The sequence below is a fragment of the Miniopterus natalensis genome, chromosome 20, assembly GCF_054644295.1.
Source record: "Miniopterus natalensis isolate mMinNat1 chromosome 20, mMinNat1.hap1, whole genome shotgun sequence".
Taxonomy (NCBI): domain Eukaryota; kingdom Metazoa; phylum Chordata; class Mammalia; order Chiroptera; family Miniopteridae; genus Miniopterus; species Miniopterus natalensis.
Genome location: NC_142100.1, coordinates 9,162,585 through 9,185,797, shown reverse-complemented (window position 1 = coordinate 9,185,797; position 23,213 = coordinate 9,162,585). Strand labels below are relative to the sequence as shown.

The 23,213-nt window shown below is 47.1% G+C and overlaps 1 protein-coding gene across 2 annotated transcripts in view; it reads right to left on the bottom strand.

Moving 5' to 3' along the window:
* Nucleotides 1–23,213, bottom strand: part of ETS1 (ETS proto-oncogene 1, transcription factor) — a 120,677-nt gene that overhangs the window by 19,448 nt on the left and 78,016 nt on the right. For both annotated transcript variants that reach the window (XM_016204457.2, XM_016204459.2), the window contains 4 exons: nucleotides 9,176–9,295; nucleotides 7,686–7,886; nucleotides 4,814–4,891; nucleotides 3,685–3,933 (listed from right to left, as the gene is read on the bottom strand). In XM_016204457.2, the coding sequence (XP_016059943.1) occupies nucleotides 3,685–3,933; nucleotides 4,814–4,891; nucleotides 7,686–7,886; nucleotides 9,176–9,295 (648 nt within the window). The remainder of the gene's footprint in view (nucleotides 1–3,684; nucleotides 3,934–4,813; nucleotides 4,892–7,685; nucleotides 7,887–9,175; nucleotides 9,296–23,213) is intronic.

Below are 23,213 nucleotides of genomic sequence, written 5' to 3'. Positions count from 1 at the left end.
ATTTTTGAGCATTTTTTCCAAATACTATTTTAAAATGAAATACATGGACTGCCTCTATGTCTTGTCTTTTCAAATAGAGAAAGAAGTAATGAGATGTTTTATCCAAGAGATTAAAAAACACCATCACTCTTCTGAACAGAAATCCATACTGCTTACTCTCTCCAAGTACAATTTTGTACTTGAAATTTATACTTCATTGGAAAAGTGTGGGCAATAAAAAACAAAGGAGTTGATGAAAGAGTTATTAAGGCCCACAGCAATGTCAGAAATCCTTTACTCTCTGAGTTGCTGAAGGCATTCTGAACTGACCACAAGATCATGCAAGTTCATTAATTTCCCAAACCAGGTTGTAAACAGCTGCTATCATTGCATAATCACTCCAAGAGAAATTTCCATTGGCAAAAAGTGCCATTAAAAAGGGAAGCTAACAAACAGAAATTTGGAGGCAAATGCATCTAAGAGCTTGGAAAGGCTCACAGGAATATTTTCTATGTTCTACTTTCAGATACCTTTTAGGCAACCTGAATTAAATCCTGGGTGAAAAAGTGGCCACCTCAATTCAGCACAAGTCATGAGACAAAGGATGTGACAAATCTGTGTGCAGAAACACCTATAAGTCAACTCTCAACTGTTCAGGGCTGGCTGGTCCACTGTAAAGTTTAAATCCCAGAATACAGCCCAATACTAGTGTGTTTTGGGTATATTCTCCCTTTCCTTAATTGTGGGGAATGGTTAAAAAGAAATGAAATTTAAATATTTAATTTTGGTGTCCAAACCAAAGTTTTAATAAGAAGAAACTAAGTTAAGGATTTTAATTTTCTTTAAATCTCAGAATAAAGGTATTCAGTTAAATATGTAATTTTTGTATAATCCACTGTTGTGGGTTTCCTGACCCTCTTATCCCCTCCAATACTGTTTATTACAGAAAGGTAGTTATTTATCTGCTCCTTCTAGGCCCTTCCTCCAATCATCCATTCAAAGAAAAGTAATGTCCAGAAGGCAAATTGAAGAGCTTCCTGGAGTCTTCTGCCCTGCCTACCCGGTCCACTGTCACATTCGCAGCTCTTTAAAAATGAAGGAATTGCCCCTTCTAGAAATCCACCTAAAAGACTCCAGAAAACAGCCCACAACCAGAATGCAATACCCTCTTTTTAAAAGAACAGGATATTTTATGGCATCTCATAAAAACCTATCCATCTTAATGGTCATCCACTGTCTCTATGAGACCAGTGTCTCTGTGAGACAAATACACCAAAAGCTTAAGCAAGAGAATTTACATTTTCATAAAGAACACCCCACCAAGTCACCGATATTCAGGAAGTATTTATACTTAAGTCTCTCTGGAATGATTCTTTATCAACCATTTTTCCACAAGCAGACACCTGCATTTCCAAGGGGTCTCTATGAGCAGGACACTAACCTGGACATAACCACTCTCCGGCAGCCTCTCCAACATGAGCCAAATGCAACTCTGTTCAGAGCTGCGGTTTACAGCAGCAAGCTGCTTTCATTTTAGCTCTATTTCACAATCCTGGAGCTAAGGTCCTTTGTTTACAGGCATTTTCTCCAAAAGTGGGTTGAATCCAACTAGACTAGACAGTTGGTTGTGCTACTGTGCTCACGCAGGGAAGCACGTGTCCTCGAAGATGTCCATTAGCTAACTTTTCTGAGAAATGCCTCAGCGAGGTCCCTGCAAAGAGATCTGACCCCACCAGGCAGGCCTCAGAGCACTCAAACAACAGATGGGGTAGCCCCCCAGCAGCCCCCTGAACAGACTAGCACAATGACATTCTCAGAGTCTAAGTAGGTGGGACAGAGACCAATTTGTATGCTCTAACGCGGCATACAAATATTATCTTACTAATAATAATCAGCTCATAGTAATGCTTCCAGTCCAGACCGATCATACCCTGTCAGATTCAGTCAGCCCTTGAACTATGCCCTGTTTGCAGCACCGCTAATGTGCAGAGAGCAGCCGTGAGCAGAACAGTCTGGCCCTCAAGTGCGTGTGGTCTGAAGCTTGGTGTGATGGAAGGGGAATGAGACCAGGGAGAAATACCTCATGCCCTTTGCACGGGTCACTATCTGCTCCACAGTTATTAATTTGGGGTTGGAGGGGTGGCGGGGACAGAAACCAAGAGCAGGAGAAGCAGGGACAATTACACAAATGCAAAGCCAGATGCAATTTTAAAGCATGTGACAGCAGCCCTACCCAAAGTTACAACGTGACCGAGCCCCAAACCCACAGGCTTGGCCTCAACACAGAGATGCACCGAGAGCCCCATAAGTAAGAGTTCTAATGCTCTGAACTGCCTGGGTTAAAAGATCCACATGCACATTTGTGTATGTATTTAAATAGACACGCATCCAAAAATAAAGAGTCAGAAAGGGGAAGGCAAACTGATCCCACCCATCCCCTTCAGTCTGAAACACAAACAGCCTGGGGCCAGAAGCAGAAAGATTACAGGTTCTGATTTTGCTGGGGACTTCCCTGTGCAGGCCACTGGCTGTCCTGAGCCTGCTAGGAGGAAGTGTAAACCTGAACACTCGAAGGTGACAAGACAGACGGCCCAAGATGCCAACGGGTAACTCTTCAAAGTAAAGATGCCTTTGTCCATCCCCCCCACCTCTAAGTGCCTCAGAGCAACAGGGCAATCACTGAGCAGAAGTCACCAGGAGGCCAGCCAAGCCTGTCTTCTGTGAACAAAGTCCTCTGAGCCCTCCGATGGGCTTTCTGCTGTTCTTCCTGTTTGCAGTTCTTTCCCATTTATCTATTGGAACGGTCATCCTTTTCGAGTTTTTAGAAATCAGCTAGTTCTTCCTGGATGAACAAATCCCTCATGATGGACTGCACTTGTCTCGGTAATAAAACTATCTGCACACTTTACTGGGCGGGCAGCCCCTCTGGGTGTTTATGTCCTGATTTAAAAACTGAGTGTGCTTCACTTTTGTTGCTTTATAAAGTCAACCAGCTCTATTCTGAACATTGACTTCACTGTCAGTGAGTATTTCATCTATGTCATAATAATCATGTCAACAAGGGCACCTTCTTTTGGAAGCCTCTGGCCACCTGACTTTCCTCAGTCCTCTAGCTAAATACACACTCTCACCACATTGCTGATGACTGGTTCCAAATAAACTATTGGTTAACCATCCTGTATCTTCCCAAACCAAAGAAGTCGCAAAAGGCTCGAGAACCCAGGCTGAGAAGCAGATGTCATTCAGCCACTAGGCAGGCTTTGCAGTCTGACCCAGAAGGCTCTGGGTCAGGGTTTTAGGAAACTAAGAGCTTTCCAGGAGGGTCACCTGAACCGTTTGTATTCTATGTGTCCTCCTTAAACAAAATCCTCTCAAAAACAATAAAGCATAACTTTAAAAAAAAAACACAAAAAACCATCCAACTAAGTTAATACTTGGTAAAATGTTTTACCCAAATTCAAAATGTGATTGGTCATCCTGCCGGATTTCAATTCTACCGTGAACCCAGGGCCTTTGTCACCCTGATGGATTTGGCTGAAGTTCCATGATGGAAAGTTCTTAATATTCAGACAGTCTGAGATGGAAAGGCTGAATGAAGCTCAGGAATATACAGAGCCAATAGTGAGGGGGAAACAGGAGGCCTGAAGAACTCACACAGTTAGGTAACTCCTGGAAAGCAAGAGCTTCTAGAGAAGTCTGACCTACCACGACTGGTCCTCCCCATGCACATGTTATCTGGTGTGACGACTTCCTGCTTGATAGCGAAGTAGTCGGTCTGCAAGGCGTCTGTCTGCAGAGGGTCCCGGAGAATGACCGAGGGGTAGTCGTTCTCATACTTGAGGGACAGGAGCTCCTCTGAGCTGATGGGATGGAGTGTCTGGTAGGACTCCGTGATGAAGCTGGGCTCTGAGAACTCCGAGGGAGGCACACACTGAGCATGCTCGATACCATAGCCTGGAAGCAGACAGTGGGTGAAACTAAGGAGGGGAGAGATCTGAACCCACAACGGCCCCCATGTGGAACAAACTGGCTACCTTAGAGACAAGGGGATAATATTCTCAATGAGAAGGGCCTGGGCGCTTAACCTTGCTCCACTTCTTAATTGCTATGGCCCCTGGCAAGACACCTCCCTTTTCTGACTCCGTTAGCTCATCTCTAAAATAGGGGACGATTGCAATCTTCCTTGGAGCACTGTGATAGAGAGCAAATGAGAACACATATGCAAAATGCCTACCCACATTTCTGGCACACAATAAGCTCTTACTACATAGCAGTTACTATCAATGCTGTTCTTAGAATAAAAATCATAATAATGTGAAAAAATAAAACAAAAGCAAACTGCTGAAGAGTCCCTTTGGAAGCAACACCATCAGATAAGAAGAGCCCTACCCTAACCCTTCCTCTGGCCACCTCTCCAGAAGGGACAAGGCTTTTTTTCCCTGGAACAGAATCTGAAGCTGCGTGGCACAGTCTTGAGGAAGGGTTTCAGAAGAAATGCTGTCATATCCACTCGTAAAGGGAAAGAACAAGGGCCATGACCGGATCCCTAACCCAGGCCTCCGATGCCCTGCTCAGCTCTCTACGCGACTCTCATGCTGATGGTATCAGCGCGAGGTCCTATGTGCAGGAGCTTGCAGATCAGTGAATCATGCAAACAGGCCGGAGCCTTGCGCTTCATAAGAAAACAAAGATAAATAACAAATAGTCTACATTTAAGAAAATCTTGTTCACCATAGAATGACCATGAAGGAGCTTGAGCTCAACTGGGACAGGGTTTCTTTCCTAAGTCCCCACTGTACGAGCAAGATGAAGGAAGGGTGGAAGGTCAACTTACTAATGAAGTAATCCGAGGTGTAACGGGATTCTGGGTAGGTGGGGTTGACTCCATTAACCTGATATGGTTTCACATCCTCTGTAACAGACAGGGTAGGGGAGAAACAGAGAGGTCAACATGCAAGCAACGCTTGGCTTGAAAGGACCTTGGACACAAGGACTGCAATGATCTCAGCCCCTCTTCTAAGAATCCTGCATGTTCCTTAACTGAGTCCACCCTGACTGGGGCTTTTTCTAGAGATGAGATCACAAAAGTATGGCTAAGTTTACTATTTCAGTAGCTGCAAAAGGGGATTTAATATCTCGGAAGGAGCACCAGGGAGTAAGTAATCTCTATGGGCTGGGGAGGCATTCCGCCCTTATTCTGATGCACGCAGGGACCGCATGTACATCAAAGGCTAGAAGGCAGCTTAGGCAGGTACCCAAATCAGTCCCCAACCCTCAAACTGATCAGCTCCAAAACTTTTCAGAAACATATTAAAAGCAACCTAACCAAACTGCTGCTCAGGTGCCAACCTCCCAGGAATGAGAAAGGAATGCAGATGGAGGCAACTGAGCACAGAAAGCCTTGGCTGAACCAAGGTGAGCTTGCAGATCCTCCAGTCACCCTGAGCCAAATCGCCTGGCCTCTGACCACGGTATGGAGAGGTCTGGTTCTATTTCACTGTCAGAATCAGACACAGAGAGTGCGGGTTTGGATTTTTCCTCAGGTATCTGATAGCTAGTTGGGAGCAGAGGCTGCTGGGAAAACAAGTTTACGCCTGCACAGAAAAACAGTTCCCAGTTGAGATAAAATGATTACACTGTGCTTTAGCGGCTTATCAGATTGAAACATCCCCTGCACCTTTGGCCTTCTACCCCGCCTCAAAAAGCTATGTTCTTTTTGTGCTGTGTTGCTTTAGTTTAATCACAGAACCAAAGCTGTAGCCTCAGTACAAACACCTCGCTCAGCTCTCCAAGGACCTGAAGACAGATGGTTCTAACTGTTTCTCAATAGACAAAGGGTAGGAGGCTATGGCTTTGCTCTCAAACCTACTCCATTATTTCCTAATGCTCCTAAATTCTCTAAAGTTATTCTTTTGCAAGAAGGTAGGTCAAGCCTCCCTTGGGGACCAGAAGCTCCCCCATGAGTCAGTGTTATGATACAAAGAACACAGGGCAGGGAAATTAAATTGAAAAGACGTAGGTTTAAGGGAATGAGTGATGAGGAGGCCACCTAAGCTGTCCTCGCTTCACAGATGCAGACACTCTCAGTGCCTGCCCTTCCATGGCTCAGGGCTGAGAATTTAAAGAGAAAATTATTTTAAAGCGCTTTGAAAACAAGGAGATGCTCTATAGATGTTAATTATAACTACGATCAGAGGCAGGTTTAGATACCTGGCCGCTCCGTGGTGATCAATAGAGGAAAACAGTGTATTAGCAGAAGATATTTGGGTTACAGGGTCTGGTAGGATACACTGTTCTGTTGATGAGCCAACGGTCACATCAGGCCTGTGATGAGTCTGCTGCATGTTTCCCTCTATAAACAGATCGCTCATATCAACATGTATGAGTGGGGTCTGTGCAGCTCCACGGGGAATGTGTCTGGGCTCCGGGGAAGGCTGTGCCCCCATCCCCGGCCTGGGCAGCCGCAGTAAGTCACCTCGTTTTTGCCTGTGTGTATTTATTTATTTTTTTCAGCAGAAGCTGAAAAGAAGGAAAAAAGATAACATTTCTGTGCCCAGAGGAATCTAATTTGGGTCCCTCCTGAGCACTGCAGAGTGGAAAATCTCCTTAAACAAAGGAAGGTATTATATGGAATAAAAGTGCTAATCCTGAGTTTTGCTCCCTGCCCCCAGCGTCTGCGCCAAGGGCTGGAGCTGGTGACCACAGGGAAAGGGTGGGCCTGGGTCAGAGAGGGCAACGGGCTTCTAGGCTTACAGTCAGCTGGAGGGCACTGCTGACTGCTGGTAACTGCAATTTATTTTAAGAAGAAATTCAGAAAAATAAGTGCAAAAACACCCAAGTTTGCCGCCTGCTGCTGTTTCTATACTCAGCCAGGACTGTGGTACATGAGTCACTTGGTCCAAAAAGGTTGGAAGAGACTTGCAGGGGAGGCCATGTCATTACAAGGTTGCAACACAGTGTCCTGACATGACCCCGGTTCCTGCTCCAGATGCAAAGGTAAACCCCGCTACTGCAGTCCCAATCCAGCTGGTGGGCAGGACTGTCTCATCAATAAGCCCTGAGAAGCCAAGCTTCCTGGGGGGCACGGCCGGGCATCGAGCGCCACGGATAAAGGGGGTGAGCACTAAGATTACTAGGGGGGAAAAAACTCGGAGCTGGCTGCGAGCACTGCTCATTGGAACAGTCCTGAGTCTGAGATAAGGGTTGGGATCACAATTTTGCATACCCAGAAGCATCAGGAGTGCGATCTCGCTAAAGATTAAAATCTGAACCTCCAATACAGAGAAGCAAAGGAAACTAACATTTACTGACACCTGTCCTGGCATGTCTCCTTAGAGCCCCAGGGGTGGGGAACCCTTTTTCTGCCAAGGGCCATTTGGATATTTATAACATCATTCGAGGGCCATACAAAAGTATCAACTTAAAAATTAGCCTGCTATATTTGGTCAAACATTTAATTAACCCACCCTTAAAGTGATGGCTGAAACTGCTTCTCTTTGGCAGAGCCAGATCAAATGAATTTACGGGCCATATACGGCCCATGGGCCAGATGTTCCCCACCCCTGCTTATACCATACAGGCTGTGACAGGATGCCCACAGGTGATGGCATCGATGTCCCACCACCGGGCACACTGACTTGCCTACCTACTCTCCTCTCGCAGCCACCCCACAGGGCTTCGGCCTCACTCCATCCGCACACATTTACCTTTCTGCAGGATCTCGAGATGTTCCCACAAGATGTCCCCAACGAAGTCTGGGGCCAGCTCGAGAAAGCAGTCTTTCCCCAGCGCACAGAGGGCCGCTCCGTTCATACAGAACTTCTGGAAGTCCACTCCCTTCAGGCTGAACTCATTCACGGCCCACATCACCCAGTCCCGAACATGGGTCTCTGTCCACTGCCGGGGGTCTGAAGGGAGAGACCAGATGAAGATCCAGCGCGTCAGGCTCGGGGCTCTGACCCGAGCCTCGGAGGGGACACTGAAGGGACTCGACTTAGCTGAGGAGACTCTGCTTTCGAGAACCAGGCAGCACCAGCTGCGAAAGCACGTCGGGGAGGAGCCCCTTCCTCCTCCCCACGCTGGACATCCCGCCTTTTCTATCTTGCCAGCGAGGAGACTGCTGTCCTCAAACAAAAGGTAACACAAATACTTTCTACCCTCCATTCAGACAATTTTTCCAAATTGTCCCGTCTCATTGCCTTATATCCAATAGACTTTTTTAAAGGCCTGAGACAAAAAACAAATGACTTCTTTAAGGGCAAGTATACCTAAATCTAGTTTGTTCTGGACATTACACTCACTTCTCCCTGCTCTTTACTCCTATAGTGTACTTGAGACTGTTGTTCTTAATTACTTTTATCTCAGCTAATTATGACTGGTAATAATCCTAGCAATTAGCTATAGCAAGTCATTCGAATGGTACTTAGTAATGACATTATTAGTTGCCCGGATTATACTAGATACCCTGCTAGTCAGGCCCAGTGCTGACTAGCTCCGCAGCAGGACACTGCACAGTCTCAGTGTGTGGCCTGAGCTTTAATGTGGCCACACCGGCCACAACACGTAAAGAGCTCAGGTGGCGGCAGGTGGCGGCGCCCACGTCATTCCTGCTCTCAGGGTTCCCCCATCAGTTGAGGAGGGGACCTATGATCATTTCTCCTTTCTGACAACTCTAGTCCCCTCACATTCCTGAATAAACCCTTTCAGATGAGAACACCCAAGAAAAAACACATTTCGCCACAGCACATGTAAAAGAGAAGAGTAATCAGTAAATTCCAAGAAACTGAGCCCACTAAGTTCACCCAATGCCAGCCCAGAATGACCCTGAACCCTAAACCCATGTTTTCTCCCAAGTGTCTGTATCTGAAATCACTTGACAAGCTTCAACCATACTGATGTTCCCAGCAATTGTGATTTAACTGGCCTGGGATGTGGCCTGGGCTGGGAAATTTTTGAAGATCCCGCATTTAAGTGCAAACAAGTTTGGGAACAGTGCCCCACGACCCAGGTGGCAGCCACGAACCCAGGGGATGGAGGAGCATTAGCACCTGTGTGCGACTGTTCTAGCAGGCATCTGCCACGACCCGTGGCTGCCGGCTGACGTGTGGTGAGCAACGCCTACCTCACGCACAGGTGAGAAAACTCACCTGACCTAAAAGCCTGCTCCTAACCGCTCTTTCCCAAGGACCAAACATACCTTTCGGAATTCCCAGTCTTTGCTGCTCTTTCGAGAATCCACTGAAAGTTGCTTTCAGTGCCTGAGACATCATTTCTTTGCTGCTGGGAGTTAAAAGGGGGACATCTGCACATTCCATATCTGTAAGACAAAACATCATACGAATAATAAAAACCAAATAGGTGATGGATCATTCTGCAATGTATACAAATGTCACATCATTATATTATACACCTAAGAATCATATAATGTTACATGTCAATTGAATTTCAATTTTAAAAAAACTAAATAGGTAATTAACCACCCATAAAATTTAATAAGGCATGAATGATCTGAAGAAGACAGACCAAAAAATAATTATACTAACATCCTCACAAGGGCAGGTAAAATTGGGGGAGGCAGCTTCCCACAATGAGTTAGGCCCCTTAAAAAAGCTGGCTCTTGCCGAGAGTGCCCTACACCCCTAACTAACAAAGCATGTTTATTCTTTCTGTATAACTCTACTAATTCCCCCATAATCCCTACTTGTCCTTCATAATTCACTGAGAGTATTAATACTACTAGGGACTTCCAGGTACCTATGAAAAGGAAATAACGATATTCATTCATTCAACCGACAATGACAGCAATAAACAGACAGAAATAATCCCCAACTTCATGGAGCTGGGTATCAGATTCTGGCAGGAGACACAGTCATTCAAAAACTATTTTCATGATTAAATGTTCAAACTTTCAGAGGAGAAGCAGAGATAAAATGTTATCATATAACAGGAATGCCTGTTGGTCTAGAGGAATCAGAGAAGGCCTTCCTTAGAAGAAGAGACGTCTGACTTGAGATCTAAAGGATACATAGGAGTTTAAGAGAAAAATACTCTGGACCAGTGGTTTTCATTAGCATCGCCTGGAACTCACTAGAAATGTTAATTCTCAGCCAATCTCAGATCTCCTGAATCAGAACATCTCACCTCTCGGGGGTGGGGCCCGGGAATCTGTGTTTATAACACAGGATGCAGGTGACCCTAATGACCACTAAAGTTAGAGGACGGTAATCGTAGATAAAGGGAGTAGCATGAATGAAGGTCATGACACTGGAGGAGAGAAAAGTCGACCTATTTTAGTATCAAAAAGATCGGAAGCTGCAGCGGAAAGACAGGAGGCAGTGGCTTGAGATGACATTAAAAAGGTAAACAAGGAGTGTATTCAGGACTTTATAATTTTATCCTAAGTAGAATAAAAAGTCATTGAGAATTTTATGCAGAGGAATGGCATGACTACATTAAGAAGGTCACCTTATGGTAATTCTATTTTTAATTTTTCAGGAAACTGGCATACTGCTTTCCTCAAAGTGGCTGCCTGATTTCAATTTCCCACCAACAGTGCACATGGGTTCCAGGCCTTGTCAACACTTGTTACTTTCTGGGTTGGTTTTGCTTTTTTTGAGGCGGGGGCAGACAGCCATCCTAATGGATGTGAAGTGGAATCACTGTAGTTTTGACTTCTATTTCCCCAATGATTAACGCTTAATTAATGATTAATAATAATTAATCATTATTCCACATGCTTATTGGCCTTTTTTGTATCTTCTTCAGAGAAATATCTATTCAAGCATTTTGCTCATTTTTAAGTAGAGTTGTTTGAGGTTTCCTGCTGGTGGTGCTCAAGTTTTAAGAGTTTTCTGTATACCCAAAAGAGTTGAACTCAGGATGTCAAAAGGATATTTGTACACTTATGTTCACTGTAGCACAAATCACAATATAGAAAATGTGGAGGCAACCCAAGTGTCATCAACAGACGACCAGATAAGCAAGTGTACCATATGCATACAGTACAATATTATTCATACAATACAGTATTAATTCCTTCTTTAAATAGGAAGGAAACACTGACATATACAACATGGATGAACCTTCACATCACACTACGTGGAATAAGCCAGTCGCGAAAGGACAAATTACATGAAATACTGAGAACAGCCAAATTCATCGAGACAGAAAGTAGGATGGTGGTCGCCAGGGCCTGGAGGAAGGAGGGAAATGGGGACAGAGTTTCAGTTTTACAAGATGAAAAAAGCTCTTGAGGTGGATGGTGGTGATGGGTGTACAACGTTCCACATAACCATAGACTTAAAGATGGTTAAGATGGTAAACTGTGTTATGTTTATTTTACCACATTAAAAAAATGGAAAAAAAAAAAAATAAAGAAGATCACCTTAGCTGCTCCGTTTAGGACGTAACTACAAATGGATGTGGGTAGACCTGTTAAAAAGTTACTGTATTAACTGCGGTGGGAGATGGTGGTGGCTTTGACTAGGACGGTGGCAAAGCGGGGAGTGTAAGTAAACAAATTTGAAGTGCACACAGGAGGTAGTATCTGTAAAACTTGATTTCTGTAGGTAGTAAGAATGAAATGTCAAACTCTGCAGATTCACAAATGTGCCGCCTTCGCTACACCCACGTACAGCTTTGTCTCTTCTATGTTCAGTTCTTACACTCAGACCATGATCAGAGCAAGGAGACATAACTGTGGCTCAGGTTTACCATCCTCTGAGTTCACTTGGGCACAGTTTCCCGCAGTAAGTTAATAAGCGAAGTAATGATGCGAGATTCCTCCTGGCCATCCTGTGACCTTCGGGCAGTGACACGCTTTACTGCAGTGATTTCCAAAGCCCCCATCCTCAGCCTGTGTCTTCAGGGCATCGTATGAAACTGAGCCCCAGGCATGGCCACGGTAGAGGCTCTCAGCTGGTTATCTCTAAACCCCGGCTGATCAAAAAATTCCATGGACACACACAGCGTGTTATTGGCTGAATGAAATGGAAACATACGAGGGAAAAGATGACAACGGGTGACCTCTGAAAAAGGAGAGCAAATATATTGCTTCTGGACATCAAAGCGAAGGGAACTATGTTACAAGGAAGGGCAGGCAGCACTTGCCTGGGGTTTCCTTTGAGCGATGCTGTCAGGACAACTGCTGAGAGTCCAGCCTCTGCCCTGGAGGCATAGAAGGCTCCACTCAGCTGCGCCCAGGCCCTGCCAGGGAGCGGGAATCTGAAGCTCTGGAGAGTGGAGAGTTTGGGTTGCCCTGGGACATGCCCCAAAAAAAATCTAGTGGAAAAATCAACATGCCTCCAGGAAGGTTGACAAAAATGATGGAAAATCCCAGATTGTTAGGAGGGAAAGATAGGGGAGGGGTAAAGTGTTCCTTATGTAACATCCAGCCCTTCAAACAATGGTGTAATCATCAAATGAGTCAGTAAGAAAGACATCAGGGCCACCCCCACTCCCCGTCCCCGCTCTACACGCCCAAGGACAGCTAAGTGGCAGGTCCAGAAACGTCTTGCTTTAGAGCAGAAGTCAGTTTTGCTTTAGAAAAAGAGACTGTTGCACCCGAGAGTATTGCGCCTGAAAGAAGGGACAACTGTGGCCTCCCTGGCTCCTAGCACAAGGGGAAACACAGAAGTCAATCAGCAGATGTCCAGTGAACTCAGTGTTTTCTGACTCTGAATCAACTTTCCCTCCTTTCACTCCCATCCAACACAAATCCATGCACTGAAACTGTGTGGGTTTTGTTTTGTGCATTTGTTCCCTCCATTAGATTTATGACGCGATGAAAAGGACTTTGCTGATGGCGGAAACTGGCCTGGACAACACATGTGGAAAATACAGGCCAGGCCAGATGGACAAGCCATGGCTCTGCTGCGAACTGGAACTGATGGATAAGACTGGCTAGGAGGCCCCAGGCATGTTCTACACAGGACAGCTTGGGCTGGCTGATGCCAGGGTGACGTGAAGGCCAAGGACAGCAGAAAGCCTGAGAAAGCGGTTTCCTGGAGCCTGCTTCCCATAACTCCACACAGCACGGTCTGGACAGGCCCTCTGGGCTGACAGCGCTCCAAGTAGATTTCTGCTTCCTGCCAGGGAGCCGGCCTTCCCAGTTCCCGCTTGCTTTCTCCAAGGGATGCAGCTGGAATTACTTCGCCTGTCCACCTCAATGCCATCTTTAAAAGCCTGGTCCACACGCGGGCAGCTGCAGCTGCACGTTGCCCACGGCTCTGTTCCTGGCTGAGGACTCGAAGGGACGGATCTCTTGAAAAAGTGCTCACTGCCCAGCTGGTGGAAGCCACCCTGCACACTTGGGACACCTGCATTTGGACTTGGGCTCAGGAGAAGGCATAGCATGGCCCTGGGACCCAAAGGATTCAGACAGGATAGTCAGAGCTTTAGGCACCATTTTTATAAAGGGTGGAATTTTGTTTAAAAAAAAAAAAAAAAAATCAAACATCTTCTATAAGAGATTGTCTTTTTCAGTAGCAGTGACACTACATTTGAATGATGGTGAACAATCACATTCAAAAGTGGATATAAATATTAAATTCTTATCATGTAAAATATGAATGCAAAATCCCCTCTATGCTGCTAGCTTATCACTGGGGCGGTTCCCTTAATTACACTGATCAACGATAGTAATGAAATTATCATACAGGTGGAGAAGCTGACAAGCAGGCATCTGCTATTCTCACCACACTTTATCCTATTTCTTATTATAATACTTTTGCATCAGGCACTAAATATTTCTAATTTTAGGAACAGCATCTAGAACTCAATCAGTGCCTCCAGAGAAACTGACTAATTGTATTTTACAGACAAGTTCTAAAAATGCCTTTGTGTTAACTGTTGTAATTATAATATCTTTAGCTCAAATAGCACATTTGTCTCGAAATGCTCAACACCTGACCTGGAGATACTACATCCATACAGTGAAGACTCTAAACCACACAGAGCACCAGAAACTGGGACAGTCAATATGTTACAAGGATATTTGATTTCTTACTGACATTATTTCTCAGGCCCCTAAATCTGAGCTGATCTTTACAAGAATCACCCTACGTTTTTGAGAGGAGCTGTGCCGAAGCCAGTGAATAAATAACAGTCCTACCCTCTGCCCTGGCAAAGCTGCGGTGCTGGTGCGGAAATGAGCAGGTAGTGTTCCTTGAACCAGTGGGCGTCTAACGAGCTGGTGGCATTTGAATGCAGGGGAACATCTGCTTATTTTTTTACTGTGGCCTAACCCTGAACAAAAGCTCATACACCCCGCGGGTGTTTTAAGTCAAATGTAGAAAACGAGTTTCAATTCACTTATATGTAACTCCAAGCTGAGGGCTGTTCAACGTCCAAAAAACTGTCAGGGACGTTTCATGTGACTTTTCGAAAGTGAATGGCTCACATATCAACAGTGTTATGCAGAATCAAAGCCCGCAGTGGGGTTTGTTCTGGGAGAGGAACCGAGACAGTCCTCTCACCATTCTCAAGTAAGTGACAGAAAAGGCTGGAGCATCGGGATCCGAGGGCAAGGCGCTGAGGGATACAGTCAAGGACTGGGTGCACGTTTCAATCTTATGCAACCACTGGGCTGGCCAAACCCTCTCAGATTACCATGGTCCTAGCCGTGCTTGGTGGGTATTGTCCAATCAATGGCAGCGTGAAAGAAACACCAAGAAAAAATAATATGAAAACTGCCAAGACCCTTCCTGTATACAATGCCACAATATCCTCACAAGATCCCCATTTCACAGATGAGGACACTGAGGTTCCAAGAGATCAAGAGCCTGGCCTCAAGTCACAGGCCTGGGAGGGCCCAGCCAGGGCTGGAACCCAATCTTTCAACTCTTCGATCCAAGGTTCCCCCACTTACTCCACTTCTGCTGCAAATAGGAGCCGATCAGAGATCCAAACACACTGAAATGTTTACAGCTGAGAGAGCAAAAGTGGGACTTTCAGTTCTTATTTGAAAATTAAATTCATTTGAGGAAATAATTAAAAACTTAAAACCCCTCCTGGATAGAAGAAATCCAGAATTTCATATGGCTGGTCCCACAAAGACATAATTAAAAGCCACACAGAATCAACTGTAACCTTTTTCTCTCTTGGGACTGAGGGTAGTGAGTTTTCCTTCCTTCCATACAAAGAGACAGGTGAGATGCCAACCTGGCTCCCTTCCCGTCTCTGTTCACCCTCAAGTCACCTTGATGGGCAAACTGTGCACTTAATACAAGGCGACTTAACCACATAGAGTCTTACTGAAACATGTCTCTTAAAGAGAAAAGAAACTAAGAAGAAGCCTTCGTGTTCATGCGGGAAGGAAAAAAGAACTGTGACAAATGGGAAGGCAAGATTCTGAAGACGGGGAAAAAGGCCCCAGTGGGATGTGCACTCGGCCTGACTTGGTCTGCTGGTCAAAATCCATGGGTTCTTATTTCCGTTTTGCCACTAACGTGATCACACTGCGTAAGTCACTTAACACGGTGCTAAGAAGAGGTCTGTGAACAGGCAGTGTCCACATCCCTCACAGAGTTTCAGATTTTCCAACATATACGAAAGTAGAGAGAATATAATGAATCTCTATGCAAAAATCTATCAACACTACCAGTTTTTATTTCATCTCCTCCCCACACGCTGAAGAACTGCAAAGCCAACCCCAGACAACATGTCATTTCACCCACGAATATTTTATTGTTGTGGGGATATCTCTGAGATAAAGAAGGATCATCATATGAAAGCTTACAAGAGGCAGATAAACTCGTGGAAAGAGAAAGTAAGACTTCAGATTACTCTCCACAGTGCTTAAATCTAGCTCTGCATTCCCTTCGCTGGCCCACTTGAACTTCTCTTAAAGCAACACTCTCATGATCTGGGAAGTGGTGCAGTTGGATCGGAGAGAGATGATTTCAAGGCAGGATGGTAAGGCGGTCCCCCCTTTGACACCTGTGACCTACAAGCAGAAGACCACAGGGATTATTTTCCCTGCGTGTCCCCAGGAACCGACCCCTGTAACCAGGAGTGTGCAAAAAAGGCTGGGATTCTGGCCAGCACCCAAAGGGCGGCTGCCAAACTGCCTAGAACAAGTCCCAGGGTAGGACTCCTTCAGATCAACAGAAATAGAAAAAGGGCTGTGGCCAGTGACTAGGAACACTGACTCCAGCGTCGACTACCGTGGACGGCTGGTACCGGTCTCTAAGGGGACTTATCTGATGAAAATGCCACTATCTCGGGAGAATGTGGAAGAGTCTCAACATCAGTGGTCTCTCTTGGCCTCTCCCCCGTGGAAGGGTGGCCTGGAACTAGGAATGAAGGGACCTGAAAAGCCTCTTTCTCCTGTGTTCCTGGTTCCAAGTCCTGTTTCAGGCCCTAGAAACTTGGCAGGCAGGACTTCCAGCTGAGGGAGCGAGCAGAATCCAAACGCTCTGGCTGAGGTTAATGCAAAGAAGGGAAATAGTGTCCCTCCTCAGCCCCTCAGCTCTGTTTTCATAAACTTAATGATGTGACAGAGCAATGAGGGACAAGCAGCACTCTTGGTTCCAGCAGGAACTAAGGAAGAAATGGCTCAGTGCCCTCGCTGGGCCAACCAAACAGTCCATCATCGCCCCAAGTAATGGGACACCATGAACCCCCAAACAGACCCTTATCAGTTAGGGAAACATGCAACTGGGCTTCTGCCCTTCTCTTAATACCCAACCCCCTCGAAGTCACTAGCCAATAAGAAATGACACCAAAGGAGGGAGAAAGAAGCTGCACAGAAAGTCCCCGATTCACCCTCCAATGACCTGACTGACCGAAAACACAAGCCAAGCCGGTCTCCCATCACACCGTCTCGGTTCTGCTAGCAACGCACACTGTCACTGGGGAACACACGCCACTTGGGTGCAACGTGCCAGTGGGGAGACAGATGCCCCTTCTCGAAGGGAAGCTGCCCCAGGACAAAAGACATGGTCCTCCGGGAGGCAAAGCATGCTCCTAACTGCCCCGGGAAGCGGGCCTGGGCCCTGCAGCCAGGCCTGGGAAAGGAGCCTGCGGACGGCTGAGCGCACTCAACATCTGTAGGAAGTGACTTCAGTCCTCGCCTTCTCCCCTTCATCCACCCCTGCCCCAGCCCCCAAAAGGAGTTTTAACACATTATTCCACTGCAGTCCTGAGGATTCGGTGACTCACCAGGCTCACACATGGTTCCAATGAGCCCTTGACCATTACATGGTAGGGGAGCAGGAAAAACAAATGAAAGCGGTTGTAATTCGGCAGCGCCGGAGTTCAGACCTGCCAGACAAAAGGGATTGCAGGCATGTTCCCAAATTCGTTCAGGCACCTGACATGCAAAAGCTATTTTTAATCACTGGATTTATTTCTTTCCTACCCCCTTCACCATCCTCAACCTCAGCAAATGTTTCAAAGTCAGAGCGGAGCCCAAATCAATTCCAGGTGTCCAGGGAAACCCAGAGCGGCTCTTCCGTTCCAGGATCTGAGCCAGAAAGCAGAACTGCCCCCTGGGTCCTGCAGCTACACTTTCTTCTTTCCTTAGAACGGTTCGAACTTCCCACCCTCAACACTGAGCAAATGGCCCGAAAGAGGAAACGCTTGAATGAACGTGCCCCGCTAGAATGACTCCTCGCTGTGTGTTTTCTCTAGTGGCCCTGGCCGGGAAGGTGCGGGACGTGGGTCTCAGATCAGCAAGACAGAAGAGCTCTCTTTCCTTCTTGAGGATTCACCACCTGCCTTGCAGTGAGGATAAATTAAATACGTTTGAAAATGCCAAAGCCTAATACATAGTAGGTGCTCAATAAATTGTTGATGGCTAGAACTGAACTGAAAAGCATCTTGTAAAATATGAAGACTGAAAAACAACATGATTTTATTTCACAATACTTAGAGCAAAAAGAAGGAATCTGGCGATCTCCCCAGGAACAACTAAGCAACTGAGAAAATGGAAAGAAAGAAAAAATGCAAAAATCAGATTCTGAGATAGCAGTGGACACTGACATCCCCTGAATCTGGGTATTTGTTTTAACAAAACAAACTAATTTATTACCTATTGTTCATCCTGCAATCTGCTCAAGGGGAAATCTCTTTTGTAGCAATAACCATCTAAAATGTGTGTTCTGCCATGAAAACACTTCACAGCTATAGGATCCAATGGGCCTGAGATGTCTCGTGGTTTGAAAACTTACTGAGTTCCATCTTAGACTCCATATGACACAGAACAAAACTGTAATTTTATGCTCAAAACTTTTTTCTCTATGCCTGGAACCTGCCAAAACCCAGCTGCATTTGACCCTGGTCATTTACGGGCCCTGAAATGAATAACCTCTCCCAATTTAAAAGAATGTTTTGACTACTGAGATTAGGATCCCTGTGTGCAAAGCCCACCTCCACAGAGCACTTGAAAGACTAAATTCTGAAATGATCATTCAAAGTTATTTATAGAGAGCTGCATGTTTCAAATCATGGCTACATGGATGACCACAGTTGCCTCCCACCACACCAGGCATGTCACAGGTCCTGAGTGTCCCAGAGCAGCATGAGGAAAACATAGAGCCAAGGCCTGCATGTTACTCAGGAGGGAGCATGGACCGGGCCCTTTCCACCAGCACTTGGCTGACAGCCACGGTGCATGCAGTTGGTCCTTCCCGGATCCCACGCCTCTGAGGGAGGGCAAGCTCCGGCCACGCCTTCACCTCCAGCACTCACAAGAGGGTCAGAGGCTTTGGGTACCAACACGGCACAGGACAACCCACTCAAGAAGGCCATGGAAAACACCTGACATCTTACTGTTATCCCAGCTCCCACTACCGCTAACTCACATGGCAGGCCAGAGCCTCCTCCCCGAGATCCTGCAGGTGCGGGTTACCGGGTTAACCAAATTTACTTTCATTTCACTGGGTTCCCAGCTATAATTTTCAGTACTGCTGTCTGAATAGAATTTTATATTTTAGAAAATATGTTCTCCCATATTCTAATATGATCCTGAAAGCAGCCAGGTTTTGAGACTCTCTCCATTACAGAGGTGAAGACATTAAGGCTCACACGGTGGTTTAATCAAGATGAGCAGCCCGGATCCTAGACATGGAAACCAGGAGTTTCCTGCCCATACCTATTAGCGGAGCTAGAAGCAGGGAAGCAGAAACCATGGACACAAGATCATGTCTTTCACTTTCTCCATCATGTTCGTTACAGAAAAAGTTCTCTCTGGAGAAGGGAGGCACCTCAATCCTGGGACTTCTGCTGACAGCAGCTGCGACATCAGAGCTCAGGGCTCCACCGCACATCGGGCCAGCACCGGCCAAGTCAGGGCCCACTGGGCACTTGGTCCGGGGCCAAGACAGGCGTGGAGGGGGCTCCTGAGGGTCTCCAGGCGGGCTAGGCTGGGCAAGGGAGAGGATGAGGGGTTTTCTCCATGGGCAAAGGGAAAATCTGGTCAAACAAATGGAGTGGAGCCCGTTTATTTAGGCTGGAAGAGGTAACGTTTTTCTGCACTTTTGAACTGTTTTCTCAAGGCCTGCCTCTCCCTCCCACGCAGGAAACAAACACAGAGACAGGCCTCTTCCAGTGCGGCTCCAGTCGCTGAAGGCTACCCGGGGAAGCAGGACAAGGACAGTGCCTGAGAGCGGCGGGGGGAGGGGGGGGTCGGAGAGTGGGGCAGGGTCCACGGGGCAGATGGGTGCTGGGGCAGATGGGTGCTGGGGCAGATGGGTGCTGGGGCAGATGGGTGCTGGGGCAGGCGGCAGGGAGAGCCGGCGGTGAGGACAGGAGAGGGAAGGGTGGCAGAGCAGGAAACAGCGGGCAAAGAAAGGAAATGGGAGCGGAATATTGGAAAACTGCAAACCAGGATAAAAGGACAGACAGAGTGGGACAGACGGGGCTGGGAAGAGGCAGGAACCCACTCCCAACGAACAGTCTTCAGGAAGCAGCATTTTCCCATAAATTTCGAAGGGAAATTCTCTCTCGACTTTCTTATTTATTTATACATTATACAAATAATTTTTTAAACCAAAAAAAAAGGGCCATTTTTTTCCAATGGGAAAAAGCCTGCTTGGAGATGAAAGCCGGTCTTCAAAAGCCCCTCGGAGGAAGCGAAGCCCACGTCCCGGTGCTGCAGCAAGAAAAACAAAGTGGAAGTTCTTCTGTGTCTGAGGCTTTTTTATGCAGATGTTTCTCTTTTAATAAATAAATCTGGCCAGAGAAGGAAACCCATGCTCACACACATTCGCACGGGCCACTGTTTTCCACCCTGGGGAAACCAGGATGAAAAGTAAGAATATAGAAGTCCATTTTCCCAGCTCAGGGACAAATCTCAACATGCCAGCCCTGGGCGCTGAAGCAACAGGCTCTTCAAAATAACCCACCTGGGCTTTCCAAACCGACAAAGGACTCCCTGCTAATGAGTGATGACAATCAGAGGCAGGGCAGGGTCTGGGACACAGCCACCACACTCTCAGAAAGGCCTGTAGAGGTCCTTCCATGCAGCTCCTCACTAACATACTCATCCCGTCTACTCCTCGAGCCACTGAGTTTCACTTGTTTTAAATGACACATACTGAGTTCAAATCTTCCTTCTTACGAGTTCTATCATTGACCCGAGTTCTATTGGTTGGAGCCACTCGGTACAACTTTAATCTTTCCTCATCTATCAGCTTTTCAACTTCTTCACTCATCCCTTGTCATCACTTGTGTCCAGGTGTTCCAATTCCTGACTCCTTCCCAATGGCATGGTTTGGGCCATGCCCCCAGAAGCAAACCTATAAGCCTGCGTTCCTAAGAGGAGCCTCTGAGCATCCCAGGGGAACCCCACACTTCCCAGGGATGAAGCGAGAACACGGGGGTAACCACCCTGCTTGCTCCACGCCCTTCTGTTGGCGCAAACACTCGCTTTTCTACAAAAGCCGCGCACCGAGCACTCCAGGCCCCTGCGCAGGAACTGACACTGAGCCACATCCGCACCCACCGACTGAATCTTATTAACCTCAGGGAGAGCTTTACATTTATCTATATTAAACTCACCTTGTTTTGGTCCGTGCTTCCACGTGCAGAGATCTTTATTCTATCAGGAATCTGTCCTCATTGCATTAGCTCTGCACCATCTGCCATTTACTAAGTAAGCTTTCTGCATCTTTCTCTCATCTGAGCCCCTGACAAAACGTCGAAGAGGCAGTGACCAAGCTCCGAGCCTCATAACATAACACCAGGGACCATGCATCATCCCGACACGGACATTAATCAAGACCCTTAGGGTAAAGCCGCTCAACCAGTTACAAATCCTCCTGACCTGACTATCACTGGACCCACACAGCCTCGTCTTAACCACACATACATCATGGAAAGACTTGGGTAAAAGCTTCTCTGGAGCCATCTGGTCTACCCGTTGTGGCCCCCCCCCCATTCTTGCCTCAAGTTTCTCACGAAGCTCCAGACAAGTGCAAGGAGAAGGGAGGAGCTGGGATTCAGATCTCTGCACAGTGAGAGAAAGACAGAGAAAGGGGGTGGGGGGGACTACCGCTCAACTGCTGCAGCCACTTTCCTTCCAGAAACAATGGGCGCTCAGAGAACAATGGTAGCAGACAAAGTCTTGGTCTATTTATATCTGCCACTGTTGGTCCCAGACAGGAGGACCTGGAAGTCTGCCCTGTACACACAGCTCCAACTGGACTCCAAGATGAGGTCACCAAGAATGCTGCCTGCTTGGGAAATCGGCTCCTTTTTTCTCACATACTATAGTTTCTTCTTAGCCTAAAGGATCTCTTTAGCCAAGCTGTTTGCTTCCCTACTGCTAAAATACAGCCACCGTGAAGATGGTAGGTCAGGACTGTAACCACTGCCCAACCCAGCCCAAAGCAGTTAAGACTTTTCTTTACGAGGCCAAAGGAAGATGGGGGTGTCAGGGGGACTAAGCAGTAGATGGAGGTCAACTCTGTGGTCCTCTGTGAAACAATGGCCCTCTTGGGTGTGTTGATTACACATGTTTAGGGCACTATAAAGAGCTTTTCCATGGGGAAGTTCCTCCTCTCCACTTCTTTGGAGCTCCATAAAAAGGCCAAGAGGTGAAATTCACAGATCTGTGTGCCTCGTGTCTGGGTGAGGCTCTCTGCCTCCCCTTTATTTCAGGCCCTTTGGACAGTTCCTTCATGACTTTGGAGTGACAGTCCATTTTAATCCCTCCCAACTGTGCTACTTATATTCTTAAATCTTCCTAGAGACTCACTGAGGAGAGTCAGCAGTGGTCACACAAGCCTCTGACAAACACCAAACTGAAAATGAGCAAAGCAGGGCAAGGGAAGCAGGCGTGGGGACACAGACAGGAGTGCACCCTGCGAGCAGTCGTCCGCTGCATGCCTCCGTGCCTTCCTGTGTGTCCACCAATAGCCCTCAGCACCAGTGGGCAACTGACAGAGCCTCAGTTACGCCCCTGGGACCCGTCCAACCACCAGAAGTGCAGAGCAGGAGTCCCCCAAAGGCAAGAAACTCAGGGCCTAATACCAACGTCCCCTGAAGAGTAACTTCAGTTCTCACTCCTGCCTACAAGTCCCTGGCACCAACTTCCCTCCCTGCTCCTGGAAAACCAACACTAAGGAGAGGTAGAGAGAAACCTAAATAAGGTCAGTTTCTTCCTTTCCACGCAGACGGCTTCGGTTATGTCTCAATGACACTATCCCAGGTAACGTCGGCACATTCAGAGGAAACCAGGGGCAAGCACTTCGATGTTTGTCATTTAAAAGCTGAAGCACAGAGCACACGTGTGCTGGACACGGCTGGGGCCAGGGCAACACCCAAGTGGTTAGAAGCGATGCGCCGTGTTCCTTCCCCACCCCACACTCTCCACTGACTTCACAAGTGCAGGAGTCACATGTTTGGGGCTCACCATCTGCAGGGTGGTGTAATAAACCCGAATCACCAGCATAACTGAGAGAACATGGGCAAAGCCCTGAGGAGCATCTTCGTTCTAAGCAGGTATGGAGACTAAAACCTATGAAACTCTAGGTGGGTGCATGGGCCACCTCAGCGGGTCCAGTACTTCATGGAAATACCGCCTCCTTGGCTTCTCCCCGACCCCTGCTTCCATCCAGCAGGCTAAGGGCTCCCTTCCCCTCCAAGGGCACTGCTGCATCGTCCCAGCGTAATTCACCAGAGCCACGTGGGAGCCACATGGCAGGAGCAGGGAGAAGGCAGAGACTTGCGCTGCCACCCTGCAGGGAGGCTCACATCACAGGAGATGCAAATCTTCCCACCCACAGTGCGCT